This window comes from Jaculus jaculus, chromosome 1, assembly GCF_020740685.1.
Source record: "Jaculus jaculus isolate mJacJac1 chromosome 1, mJacJac1.mat.Y.cur, whole genome shotgun sequence".
NCBI lineage: Eukaryota > Metazoa > Chordata > Mammalia > Rodentia > Dipodidae > Jaculus > Jaculus jaculus.
Genome location: NC_059102.1, coordinates 85456344 through 85471314, shown reverse-complemented (window position 1 = coordinate 85471314; position 14971 = coordinate 85456344). Strand labels below are relative to the sequence as shown.

Sequence of the window (14971 nt, the reverse complement as noted above, 5' to 3'; positions counted from 1 at the left end):
CTAGAAAGTTCAAAGTAATATTTCATATTAGAATTTTAGGAAAAAGTATTCCCTTGTATAATAATTCCATTTAAGTATTATATGATTATAAGGAATAGAAAAATAATTTAGTCTGTTATATAAGTTATCTTTAACTTTAGTATGTTAGCAAACAATTTTGTAATAACAGAATCACTGGATAAAAGTTGTCAAGGCCTTTTAACCAGCTAGCAAAGAAAACATTCAAAAGTCATAAGAGCATATCAGCCACAAAACAAAAAGTTCCTTCCATTTAACCTTGAAAAATATCTTTCATTGCTGTTACTAAAATGTTTATATCTTAAAAAGGGACTCTGGAAGTATTAATCACATAGCTGTATTAATATAATGTTCACAAATCATACACAAACTACATTCATATAAAATTTTATGTCACTGTATAATTTATTAGCTATATATAAAAGATACTGTACTCATTCAAAAATGCAATTTTTCTAAAGATACACTCGAGGGCAGGAGAGATGGCTTAGCGGTTAAGGCATCTGCCTGCAAAGCCAAAGGACCCCGGTTTGATTCTCCAGCACTCATGTAAGCCAGATGCACAAGGTGGCACATGCCTCTGGAGTTCATTTGCAGTGACTGGAGGCACTGGTTCACCCATTCTCTCTCTGTCTCTCTCTTTCTCAAATACATAAAATTTTTAAAATAATTCCAGTTATTGTTGGTCTTTTCTACAACTGAAACCATTTGAAAATGTGTATATCAGAATATTAGATAACTAATAATAAAAAGAAAAATAAACGAAGACAATGAATACTAGATATAATTATAAAACTATAACATTATCTTAAGAGTTTTAAGGAATTACTGTAGTACTTAATACTTTTAGAAACAAAAAACAAGTTATAAGCAAAGTCTAATAATTAAAGATTATTCTGATTTCAAAATAATGCCTTCATATAACAACTCTGAATTGTCAATGAATATTATAAAAATCAATAATTCTAAAGATTTACTACCTGAAGTTAATATTGTAATGTTTAAAATTCTCATCACACTACCAACCTGTTCCAATTCTTGTATTTTAGCATCCTTGACTTGAAGAATTTCTAGAACTTTTCTGTCTTTGGCTTCAGATTTCTGTTTTTCTCTAGAAAAAAAATATCAAGAGCTTATTAATCATAATTGTAGGAAATCCTTCTGCTCTCATAGTCATTTATTATCTGTTTGCTTCCTGGTGACAAAAATCAAACCCAGAAGCTCATGCATGCAAGGCAAGCACTCTACAACTGTCCCCAGCCCATAGCTAATCCCTTATATGTCCACATCCTGATAATGAACATCATTTTACAACACAGAAAATTAAATTATCTTGAGTTGACAGCTCTTTCATAGTTAATCAGAAACCATATGGCAATTGACAACAGCTTACAACTGCAGACCACTAAGACAACTTCATAGTAACAGGACAGTGTAGATATATGATGCACAACATGTGAAACATAACCTTCAAAAGAATGACCATATAGTCATTTCAAAGTAGTTAATAAATTATTAAATATGATCTTATTAATATAAATATTTTTATACACAGAGTGAGGATTTAAAAATTGGGGTTTTGGGGCTGGAGAGATGGCGTAGTGGTTAAGCGCTTGCCTGTGAAGCCTAAGGACCCCGGTTCGAGGCTCGGTTCCCCAGGTCCCACGTTAGCCAGATGCACAAGGGGGCGCACGCATCTGGAGTTCGTTTGCAGAGGCTGGAAGCCCTGGCGCGCCCATTCTCTCTCTCTCCCTCTATCTGTCTTTCTCTCTGTCTGTCGCTCTCAAATAAATAAATAAATAAATTAAAAAAAAATTGGGGTTTTAAGGTAAAAGTGTCAAAAGAGAAAAAGTCAGAGATTTTCTGTCAATATTCCATACGTAGAAATACTGGATTTCTGACACCTTTCTACACTTACCTAGTATATGAGAATGCTACTAACGATATGATAGTTTTATAAGGAGATCAATGCAGAGAAAAATCAACTCCTACCAAATCAGAGAGCCAGAGCCTCAGAGGCCCCCAACACCTCAGCACTGAAGCAGACCAAAAATGAACCCAACATGGCTCAGGGAAATCTTGCGGAAGAGGGGGCGGAAAGAATGTCAGAGTTACATGTTGGGTCATGATTTGCAGAGACATTTATCATACTAATAACTGGGGGCTAACTCCACAATGCACGACCCATTTTCAATAATAAGGAGGGTCTAATGGGAGGGGGTAGATCACAGATGAGCCTAAATAATGGTACCAAACTGCCTGTATTTACTGAAAAGAAAACTAATAAATTAAATTAAAAAAAAAAAAAAAAGAAAAGAAAAGCACACCAATGTGGACAAAAGATAAGGGCAGAAGGTATTAACAACTATAAGACTATTTTGAATAGGATTTTTAAAATTATTTATTTATTTATTTATGAAAGAGAGACAGAAAGAGAAATTGAGTGTACCAGGGCCTCAAGCCACTACAAATAAGCTCCAGACACATGTGCCATCTTGTACATCTGGCTTAAGTGGGTACTGGGGAATCAAACTTGAGTGTTCAGGTTTTACAGGCAAGCACCTTAACCACTAAGCCATCTCTCTAGCCCTTGAACAGGATTTTTTTTTTAAATTTATTTATTTGAGAGCGACAGACACAGAGAGAAAAACAGATAGAGGGAGAGAGAGAGAATGGGTGCGCCAGGGCTTCCAGCCTCTGCAAACGAACTCCAGACACGTGCGCCCCCTTGTGCATCTGGCTAACGTGGGACCTGGGGAACTGAGCCTCGAACCGGGGTCCATAGGCTTCACAGGCAAGCGCTTAACCGCTAAGCCATCTCTCCAGCCCTTGAACAGGATTTTAATAAGTTAATATAATAAGCTCACAATTCATTCTTACTTCTCTATATGTATAACATTAATTTCTAAAAAAGAACACAGTAAATTACAATGAGTAAGAATATCCTGATAATCATAAAGAAAGCAAACACAAAGCTGTGAGTGGGGATAAAGAAGCAATCTTTAGTAGTTAACGTGGCAGGGACTTGTCTTCTAGAGATAACAGGGAAAGGACGTGCTTTGTTCACGTGTACAACAGCTACTCACTATTTGAAACCAAGACTAGGAAGGGACTCCTACTCCTAAGTCAATGAATAGAGGCTTAATTTAAAAAAAAAAAAAATTTCCACTTTTTGTAAAAACTAAGGCTTATGTGAAAAGTCTAAAAATGTAAAACTTTATAGATAGATACAGCACCTGAGTCAGTTGTTGGATAAAAACACTCTCCAGCTGTAGCAAAATTCCCATGTCAGCGTTGACAAAGAGCAGAAGTTACCAATATAAAACCTATTGGAGGAAGGTGGGCTGGGTTGAAGTTGACAATTTAGTGGCCACCTTAAAATTTCTAGAGAGTAAAAGGCATTAGACAACAAAGAATAATGGAAAAGAGGAAAGTAACAATAACAACAATCTCTTTCCCTGGTTATTAAAAAAAAAAAAACCCGAACACATGAACCCACATACTCCAGCATTTGAGCTCAATAATCAGAAAATGCAAACATCTAGACAAAATGAAAGAAAATCATACTGAAAATGCACATATATAAAATAAGGTAAGGGCCCTTAAAAACATGTGAGTACAATGGTACAAAAAAACAAACAAAAAAAGAAAATAAGAATAGGTAGATTTAAAGCATCTTTAAAAATTTTTGAAAATAATCATAATCACTGAAGCAACAACTAAATCAAAAAAAACTAGACATAAAAAGTGAATTAGAAGATTGAAGGATATTAATGAAGTCTTCAACCAAAATATTACAGCGAAAAAAATGATAGGTCTAAAGATAAATGATGAAATAGTTCAGGCACATGGGTTTGTTTTAGTGGAAAACTAGCACACACCAAAGTAGTCCAAACGTAAGAATATAAATACGAAAAACAAAGCAACAAAGAGGTGATAGCTAATAATGTTTTAGAATTAGGTCGTTCTCAGATTGGAACAATACTTACCAAAATAATAACAAGAAAGCCATGTCTAACACATTAAGCCATCATTCAACTGATTAACTCATAATACAAACCAGCACTGAGTAACATTGATAGGACAGAAATCTGCACAAGGACTAGAGAGATGACAGTGAACAAAGTTTACCAAATGCATGCTATCATGGGTCCACATTTACTTGGGTGACACTGAAAGTGAAAGATATATAAGTGAATACATAGTATGTCACTTTCTAGCATAATAGGAAAAAATTTAAATTGGGTAATGATGAAAAGAATAACAACAACCTTCCTTTCACTTCCACCTTCTCAAGAAACTAGGAGTGAAAGGAAGGTTGGTGCCATTTCAGACAGGATACCTCACAAAGGGGTCTCCTTAAAGGTAATATTACAGATTCACATCCCCCCCATCTCCTCTTGAAAATAAATAAAAATATCTTTAAAAGGGCTAGAGAGATATCTCAGTGGTTATGACACTTGTTTGCAAAGCCTAATGGCCTAGGTTTGATTCCCCAGTACTCATGTAAAGCCACATGCACAAAGTGGTACATGCATCTGGAATTCGTTTGCAGTGACAAGAGGCTCTGGCATGCACATTCATTCTCTCTCTCCCCTCTCTCTCTCTTTCTCTCTCTCTTACCTTTCTCTCTCTATTTGCAAATATAAGAAATCTAAAGAAAGGAAGTGAGGGCTGGGGAGATGAATAGGCATGCAAGAAGACTTGATGTACAGCATGAGAGCCTGCGAGGGCCTGATCTGTCTTGAATTCACTTCCCTAGCACCCACATAAATAGCTGGGTGTGGCCATGCATACCTGCAACCCCAGTCCAATGGGGAATGGAGCAATGACTCACAGAAGCTTACTGGCCAGCCAGCCTTACTGAAAAACAGACACTCTGGGTTCAGTGAGACTCCGTCTCAAAGAAACAGATGGGTGAATGATAGAAGACACCCTTCATTCTCCTCTGGGTTCTGCAAACAAGCATGAGGCTCATACATTTGTGCACACACTAAGTAGCTGAGGGAAAATAGGGCAGTAGGGTAAAATAATGCATGCCCTTATAGGTTTATGAAATTTGGAACTAATTATCAGTGAGATGAGAAAGCAGCAAATTATTTTCAGCCAAGAAATACCAGTACACATTAATATTCTAATGGTAACATACTGACTGGTAGGTTGAAGGCAGGCCCTGTGGATCAAGAATGAGAATAAAAACACATTAGAAACAGTAACACCCTCAACAAAAGCCTAAAAATCTCAGGTAAAATGGACAAAATAGGTGTGGTGATTATGGCATGTGATAAAAGTTCTGGATATTTTGAAGATAGAGCTAATAGGATTTTTTTTTTGCATTAGATATGAGGTACAGAATGGAGAAAATATCTCCAAGCCTTTTGCCTGAGCAACTAGAACAATGAAATGGATATTGTCAGAAATATAAAACAGGAGATAGGTAGACACTAGAACTATGGACTAAATATGTTATTTCCAAGATGCCTTAATCAAAACCAAAGAGCAAGCAGTTGGCTAAGTCTCAAATCATTAAAGGAGTTACTGGTAAGACACACTGTAGGTGCCATCCAAATGTATTTTAGACCATAAGCACAGATGGTATCATCTAGGAATGATTTTTGGATACACAAGTCTGAGGACTGTGTCCTGGGGCATTCCAACATTTATCAATTAATGAGACAGGAAGGACAGGATACTAAGACATGCCAGCAGTGTAACAGAAGAATCAGATGAGGAGAGTAAGTAAATGAAGTATTTCTAGAAGAAAGGAATGATCAACAGTATTGAATGCTACAAATAAGTTAAAGCAGATAAAAAAAACTTAGAACTGAATATTGGGTTTAGTCAGTTAGATCACTGGTGTTCTTGACAAGAGATGTTTTAGGAGAATGGTGGGTATAAAAGCCTAATTGGAGTGAACCCATGATGGAAAGAAAACATGGGGATAATGATAGTAAAAGTTCCTTTTCTAAGGTATTCTGCTATTTTAAAAAGAAAGCCAAATAAAGTAGTAGGTTAAGAGAATTATGAGATCAAAACAGAATTTTATGTTTCTGAGGATGGGAGATAAAATATATGTAAGCTGACAGGATCTAGGACAGTGAAAGACACAGGGCAGGTTGAGAGGGAAGACCGACACCCAGAGTCCTTAAGGTATTGATATATACAATCTGTTTGGAATGAGGAGTATAAACAGTTCTTCAAACAAATAGAAATGAGCATAGACTCAGCCATTTTAAGTAGTTATTTTTACAGGAAGGAGTAAAAGTTTTTTATGTGTATTTTATATATTTTTTTCATTTTTCCATTATTTTCTTTCTTAAGATAATTTTTTATTTATCTATTTGAGAAAGAAAAAGAGGCAGATAGAGAAAGAATGAGCATTCCAGGGCCTCTAGCCACTGCAAACAAGCTCCAGACACATATGCCACCTTGCGCATCTGGTTTACATGGGTTCTGGGTAATTGAACATGGGTCCTTAGGCTTTGCAGGCAAGCACCTTAACCATTAAGCCATCTCTCAAGCCCCCTCTTTTTTCCCATTTTTGCTGTTTTCCATAGATGTATTTTGATCTTATTCCCCAGTTGCCTTCTCTTATCCTCTCCCCTCCCATTGCCAACCTTCTTCCCCATTAATCCATATCCTACTTTGGTGTTTTTTTGTTTTTGTTTTTGTTACCCATTAAGTTAAATTAGGATTGCTTATGTGATCACGGGTGGAAGGTTATTTACTGTGGACATGCAACTTACCAGTGGCCATACCACTGATGAACTCGACTCCCCCTCCTCTCCCAGCAGTCATTACTTACTCTGGGAGATCTGGTTCTCACCTATCCTTCCCCCCAAAGATTGTCAGGTGATGATAGCTCAATCATATACAGGAAACCGCAGATACTATGAGTTCATGAGTATAATGGCCATCTAGTATCCAGATTATAGCATTTCACAGCCCACCAACACATCCTCCTGCTCTTGCATTCTTTCTGCCCTCTTCTCCCTGAGGGTCCCTGAGCCTTGGATGGGAGGCTTAGATGTCCTCTTTGAAGCTGAGCACACAGTGTCCACTTATTCTCAGCAAACTGCCAGCAATGTATCTCTACATTTGCCACTGCCCAAAAGCTTTCTTTTTGAAAGTTTTATTTTCTCAATAATGTAAGATACAAGTGAATCCATCAGTTAAAAGTTACAAGCCACTGGTTCAAATAGTTTTCCAAACATTTAGCATGAGTAATTATCTAAATTAGAAATGGTAAATTCTTCAGCCCACCTTAGATGCCCTGAATCAAACTGAAAAAAATGACAGCAACCTGTGTTTAACAAGGTGCTATGGATTGAATGCATCTGTTTTGAACCCCTAATACTAATGGTAATGTGTGGTGGGGAGCATTTAGGAAGTTATTGGGTCTTGAAGGCAGGGCCTTCATGAATCATTTTAGCACCCAATGAAACAGATGTGGCGAGAGATCACTCCCTTTGCCATATAAGGATACAGGAAAAAAGCAGTCATTGTCATTCAGTTTTGGACTTCCCAACTTTGATAATAGCAAAAAACAGTTTTTTTTTATTTTTTAGACCATCTAGTCAGTGGCATTTTGGTACATCCTTAGACACAAGGCCTCAAGTGATTCTGGTACAGACTCAATTTTAAGTCACTGAAATAACAATAACTCACACAGCTATTAAAATACTCTCAGCACTGCAATTATGAATCATAAGTTAAATATAAACAACAGATAGAATATAAGTTTAAAGATCTAACTCAATGATGTTTTATAACAAAAAAATCTAAAATTAACCACTTTATAATTTTGAAATTGGAAAAGAAATCACACCTCAAATTCTTAATGGAAATATATCCAGCAGCTCCTCCTTGTGGTATAGGATATCTAATATTTTCAATACAAGAAAATGCTCCCAACAGAAAACCCTGTTGCAACATCAATATAATACCTTTTACTTAGAAAAATAAGTTGAAAAAAATGTTATTTTCAGTTTAAGCATTACCAGCCTATCTAGACAATTCAATTAATACATAGTCTATGTATTTACAAGACATTTTAAAAGGTTCCTCAAAAAAAAAAAAGACACTGTCAAGGAGCTGATGATGATCAATGACTGAGACACACTCCTGCTCAGCTAATTAGAACCACTGATGTGCAATGATGATGAGAGCTAAGAGTATCTGCAGACTTCTTCAGGATGAAAAATGAAGTGAAGAAAGCCTGTCAAATGTGTACAAGCTTCAAGCTCCAATCACGTTTCCCTGGAGCACTACCCATTTAAACATTTAGCATTGCTTACTTAGTCACATGAATTACCTTGCTAACTTTTGCCATTTTTCTAAACTCAAAAGCCTGAAAAATTATTCTAAATCATTAAGAAACAAAATTTTATTGTGTTATAGTAGACCATGCCATATATTATACAAAATGACAGAATCATATTTTCTGGGTTTGAGCCCATTTTTAATGAGATGTCAGAATGAAATATTAGAGTCTAAAAGAACATTTAACTGTAAATTAGATAATGATATTGGTATGAATTAGAAAACAAAGAAAATAAAAAACCAAAACTTACTGAAATTGATTATTTTTAATTAACAGATTCATAATAATGAACAAAATGAAGCTATTTGGACTCTTCTTTCAATTAAACCTAGCTAATAAAAATATAGATTTTATACATATTGTTGGCTTTCAATTTGTAAAAATATTCCTAATTTTTAGTTAAATATTTATACTCCAAAACAGGAATACTGATAAGAATAAAAGTGTAGAGAAGTAAGAATTATAGTAGAGAAGTAAGAATTATAATAATACAAAATTCATTATAATTTTATTCATAAAATATTTTTGTAACTATGTTCTCACAGTCAACATGCATTATCAATGACTATTGTAATAGTCATTAAGTAATCCACTAAATAACTTGAAAAAGAGTTTACAAAATATTTTAAATATAGATTTTACTCCACAGTAAATTATGAAGTAATTATAATTATTCAGAGTATAATTAGTTATACTCTGAATAAAAATAATTTGATGAATCATAATATAAATTAAATCTTTGACATAAAATGTTTTAACTATTTATTTATTCTCAAAATATGTATTTTGCTTCATATAGAACTAGGTTTTTATAGCTATTTATTTAAAACTATCATATATTAAACATAAAATAAATACTTAGGAAGGCCAAAGCTTTGGATTTAGAAATAAACAGATTACAACACAAAATAAAAACAGGTTAGACCATATGACTTTGTAAATTATAGTATATTGATAAATACTTTTTAAAAAGTTCAATATATAAACAAACTGTATATTGAATGTAACTGTTCATATTAAGGCATTACTAAATAATACTATAATAACTATTCTTACTTAGTAAGTTCACTTTTAAAGTTGAAACTTTAAAAAGCATTTTCCATTCTATAATTAGAAATTAAATGACCACTTTCCAATTTTCCTATTCTTTTCTATTAGCTACAAGTCCAGATATTTCTGCATGTATGCAACATTTGTTATACAGAATATTCATGGTATATCTGGACAAAATTGTTTATTAAATGCCTTTAATAACTGTATAAATATTTCTCACTCAGAACTGAAAGTCTTATAATATTCAAAACTATCAGCACTTCAGAGCAGACTGTTTTAACATCTGCACATCACTAGGGATGCCCCCAAGGATTTTTAATTGATGCCTGCCTGTGCTGAATAAAGTGCTAACTTGCACCTTGTATTGCAACTGTGTCCTGAGCAGCCATCCAGTTGGTACAACACCAGCTGAATTCCCACAGGCCACTGCTTGCTCAGACCGACTGCAATTATCATGCCAGTGTTTTGTGCTCTGATATGCAGATATGCATACATATTTCCTTCTCCATGGAATGTTGACTTATATTCAATGTTTTGGGAAACTTTAATGAAATCAGAATAGAGTTTCACTAAACGAAGACAATAATGATTATTTTTCCTTGAAAAAAAAAAGTAATGTTTCTCTATTACCTCCTACATGTATAAAAGTTGTATTTTTAAAATAACTATTCAATATTATGTTTTACAATATTCAGTTTTAAGGTCTTCATAAAAGTTAAAAGATTTCTGTCAAGCTTCTTGCATCTAATGTAAAAGTTCAAATGTATTTCTTCACACTTTATTGCACATTCTCTCACCTTGAACATTACAATGGTTCCAATTAACCATCTTTCTGTTAGTTCCCATGACCATCCATCCATATCTCTGCCTAGACATTCATAACTGTTGCAACAGGAAAAATGCTCAGCAAAAATATATTTATGCCCTGAGTGGAACAGCCTAGCAGCAATGCTGCCAGATGGCAGAATTCTGGCAGCTCCACTTCTGGGGTCTCCAACCAGCCATGCTACTGCCATGCTCCAAACTGCAACCTCTTTGCAGCCTGTGTTGGCTTAATACACACAGGACAATGCACAGCCATATAGCAGCTGTGCAACCCATGTGTTTCAGGGTAGAATGGAGAAGCAAAAAGGTTTTCCAAGTGATGAGAGTATATAGTAAACATTATAGAAACAGCCTGTGCATCAAGCATCTAAACGTTTAGCTCCAAATGTAAATGTAAGATAATCGCTCATATTCTATACAATTAAGTATTTAAGTACAAATTTCTAAAGGATATCTTATCCTATACCTATCCTGAGTAAATATATCAAAAAACTAAAAGGTATCTTGAATATTATATTCCTTTTCATGATTCCTATTTTTACTTGAGTTATTTCCAAGGCATAAAAAGGGCAGGAGGGCAGGGAAAATGAACATAGGAGAATGAGTTCAAGAAAAACATAGTAACAAGCTTACCTAAAAGTCTAAAATAGTAAAAAGACAAACTGTGTTTCCAAAGCAATGATGCAGCATTTAGAAATGGAAAAAAAATGAAGAAAGCAATCTCTGCTTAAGCATAATTTTAAGTGTGTGTATATGAAAACAAAAGTGTGATCATTTGCAAATCATGATGTTAGTCAATTTGAGATTACAAAATCATTTTGAATTTGAGATTTCAAAATTCAAATACATCATTTCAGGGTCAGTAAACTGCAAATAGAAATCTAATATCAAAGAATAACAATATCAGAAAAGCTGAGAGTTATTCCTGGAATCCCATTATAAAAAAGATATGAATTGATTTTTCTTAAAGACTCTACATAAACAAACTAAAAATAAACTTAAATTTAGCTTCAGATAATGTGGTGATAATACTACACTTACTATTTGCTAGACGTTATTAGAATCCCTGTACTTGCAATTAATTCAAAACACCTCTATTATTATTTTTATTCTGTATTTTAAAAACATATATTTCCCAAGTCACGCTATGCAACCAAGATGGAAAATGAAGCGGCCAAGCTCTACAGCTAGTATTCTTAACTGTAATCATTAAAAGTAAGTTCTTTTCACACCTGAGAGCAAGTTGCAATTAATGATGTGCAAATTTTCTTTAACAATCTTTTCTGAAAATTATTCATTTATTTATTTGAGAGTGACAGACAGAGAAAGAGGCAGATAGAGATAGAGAATTTGCGTGCCAGGGCCTCCAGCCACTGTTGCAAACGAACTCCAGATGAGTGCGCCCCCTTGTGCCTCTGGCTAATGTGGGTCCTGAGGAGTTGGGTCTCGACCCAAGGGGGGTCCTTAGCCTTTACAGGCAAGTGCTTAGCTGCTAAGCCATCTCTCCAGCCCTCTCTTACAATCTTTAAACTATAAAATTGAATCTTAGAGGCTGGAGAGATAGTTTAGTGGTTAAGGTGCTTGCCTGCAAAGCCTAAGAACCTATGTTCGACTCTCCAGATCCCACATAGGCCAGAGGCACAATGGTGAGGCAAGCACACATGCCCACTAGATGGTCGAAGTATCTGGAGTTCAAGGGTAGTAGCTGAGGCCCCGCCATGCTAATTCATCCCCCCCCCCCGGCTCTCAAATAGAAAACTGAATCTTATATTAAAAATTTTAAATATTTAACTTTTCCAGCTTATATTCTCTCATACGGTACTTTATTTCAGGTGAATGTCAGAATTGCCTTTCAAGCTGTTTTAACATTCAGATATCCCAGGCTCATCCAAAACCTTGGTAAATCAGAATTTGATACAGGCATGGATGATATAACCCAAGAACCTCTTAAATGAATCTGCAGTTTGGTGAAAGAAATATTTATATAAGTAGTCTTTTTTCCATGAGCACTCAGTTAAAATTAAATATAACAAGGCTGAGGAAATGTCTCATTGGATACAGTGTTGGCCATACAAGCATGAGGATCTGAACACACACCATGCCAGAAGTAATAGCAGGCATCTGTAAATCCTAGTATTCCTGTAGGAAGATGGAAGGAAGAGACATGGAATTCTGGGAAGTTATGGGCTAGTTAGCCTGGTAGATGAATGGGCCACTGCCTTGAACAAAGTGGAAGTGAGGACCAGCACCTGAGTCAGTCCTCTGACCTCCACATACATGCCACAGCACACACACTTGCACTCACACAAGAATACATGCACATAAGATGAAGAAAATGGGGCCCACATTACCTTTGAATAAAGTTTGACCATTTGAAAGGATTTTTAAGACTTACTGTGATTTTTCAGTAGATATTAGTAAGTAAACTTTAAATTAAATTAAAAGGGCTGGAGATATGGCTTAGCAGTTAAGGCACATGCCTGTGAAACCTAAAGACCTAGGTTCAATTCTCCAAGTCCCACATAAGCCAGATGGTGGCATATGGAGCTGGAGTTCGTTTGCAGTGGATAGAGGTCCTGGTGTGCCCATTCTCCCCCCCTCCCCTCTCTCTCTCTCTCTTTCTCTCTCTCTCTTTCTCTCCTCCTCCTTCTCTCTGTCTCTAATAAATAATAAAATCTTTAAAAAAAAATAAAAGCAGCAAAGGATACAGAGAGAAGGCCAGTCAGCCAGCCAAGTATTTTTCATTTTGAGCAATATTTTAGGTCAAACTATGATAAGGCATGGCTATGCTCTCTTTCCAAGTAATTAGGATGACCTCTCTAGCAACCTCGGCTTTCAGGTAACTATTTAATAAAGCCTAATTCCTTAAAATCAACATGAAACATTCTAGTTTTAATCTTGAGTTAATAGTACCATAAAGGAGTAAAATACTAGAAAGTACACACTATTTGTCTTTTACAAGGCATTCTGTTTAACCTCCTTTTCCAGGCTCAGCCTACTAATAAAAATTTTAATATACCTAAGTCATAACTAAAATCATTATTAAAGTATTAAAATAATTCATCTAGCTTCATTTTTTCCCTAACTTACTAAGTCTATTCTCCCCTTAGGTTGTAGGTAAAAACCTGTCATTTTGATCTACATCTGGATTTCAAATTCTGACTGTAACATTCATTAGCTACTTGAGTTTATGCAAATAATTTAATCTTACTATATTTTAGTCCCTTCCTCTGAAAAAGAGAAATAAAAACAGAACCTATCCCATAAGACTACTATGAGAATTCAATTACTATGTGGAAAACACTAAGAGTTAGGCACTGTCCATAATAAACATTTGAAAATATAAGCTCAGTTTAATACATGCAGAAAAATTACACATTAAAATAGGCCTTCATTTTCTTCCCACTTATTGTTTCAATGTGGCACACTCTCATTGCTCTCTGTATTGTGTTCAAAAACACATTTATAAATATGTTACATAAACCAATTTATTCAGTAATTTTTCCATGAACTCCCTTTTATTGTATATTTTAGTTATTTATTTGAGAAAGACAGAGATAGAGGCAAACAGAAATATTGAGTATGGGTCCACCCTGGCCTCCTGCCACTGCAAACAAACTCCAGACACACACACTACTCTCTGCATCTGCTGTATGTGGGCACTGAGGAACAGAACACAGGACATCAGGCTTTGCAAGCAAATGCTTTTAATTACTGAACCATCTCTTCAGCGTACATGAACTCTGTTTTAAATAACTTTTCCATCAAGAAAAATATTTATTATTGCTTTTATTTCACCATTGCTAACTCATTTTCTGAAAAAACTGCTAATTTTAAAACACAGAAATTAGGACATCACTTATGCCAAAACTAGTATGAAACAGTGAGGGTTCCCACGGGGTTATAGCAAACATAAAGTGGCACACAGGATATTTTAACTGTCTGTGGGACATTTAAACACTTGAAGACTGTAGACTACTAGGTTCAGTTTCAAGGTTAAATTGCACTGCATTCCTTCCATGGAAATGTATCTTTATGACACTGGAGTTAAAAGGCAGAAAGCAAAAAGTGAAGTGAAGGATTAAGACTGATTGCAAAGTTCAAGAACTTAACATAGTCTATTAATATATAATTATGAATAAGAGAAAAAAAGGATTTTATGTTAATTCATGTGTAAGTTGTCAGAACATAAACACTGAATGTTAGGTGTTTGCTCCTTGCACTGAGACTCTGAAACAAATTACTGACATATGAAGAGCATGATGAACTGAGATCATTTGGAATCTAAGTTTTTTTTAAATTATCAAATATTTAAATGATTAAGAATACGTTACCAATTGAAAAATTTATATAATAATTCTTTTACTAAACTCATATTTTCTATAATTATACCTCTACTCATTCTCACTCATATTTTATGCTACCATGTGCTTCACAAGCCTCATTAGTTCGCCAGGCTCATACCTTCATCATCAATTCTAAAATTCAAACTAAGAATATAAAAAGTCATGTATTAAAAAATAAATCATATAATCTCAAGGTTAAATGGAGCCAATGTGGCAAGGAGAATTTTATTGATTCAGAATTTCCAGGTATCAACATCATTGCATATGTCAACTAAAACTACTGGTAGAGAAATACTGGAACAAAGATTAAAAGTAAATGCTATAAACATCAAACAAACTCATATGAATAAGTTAATTGCATGCATGAGCAAAGTCAAACTGTATTTTTTTAGTGCTAAGTATTGAA

At 34.8% G+C, this 14971-nt stretch overlaps 1 protein-coding gene across 8 annotated transcripts in view; it reads right to left on the bottom strand.

Moving 5' to 3' along the window:
- Positions 1-14971, bottom strand: part of Cntln (centlein) — a 292751-nt gene that overhangs the window by 239389 nt on the left and 38391 nt on the right. For all 8 annotated transcript variants that reach the window (XM_045135495.1, XM_004658429.2, XM_045135491.1 and 5 more), the window contains exon 3: positions 1045-1129. In XM_045135495.1, coding sequence (XP_044991430.1) covers positions 1045-1129 — 85 coding nt within the window. The remainder of the gene's footprint in view (positions 1-1044; positions 1130-14971) is intronic.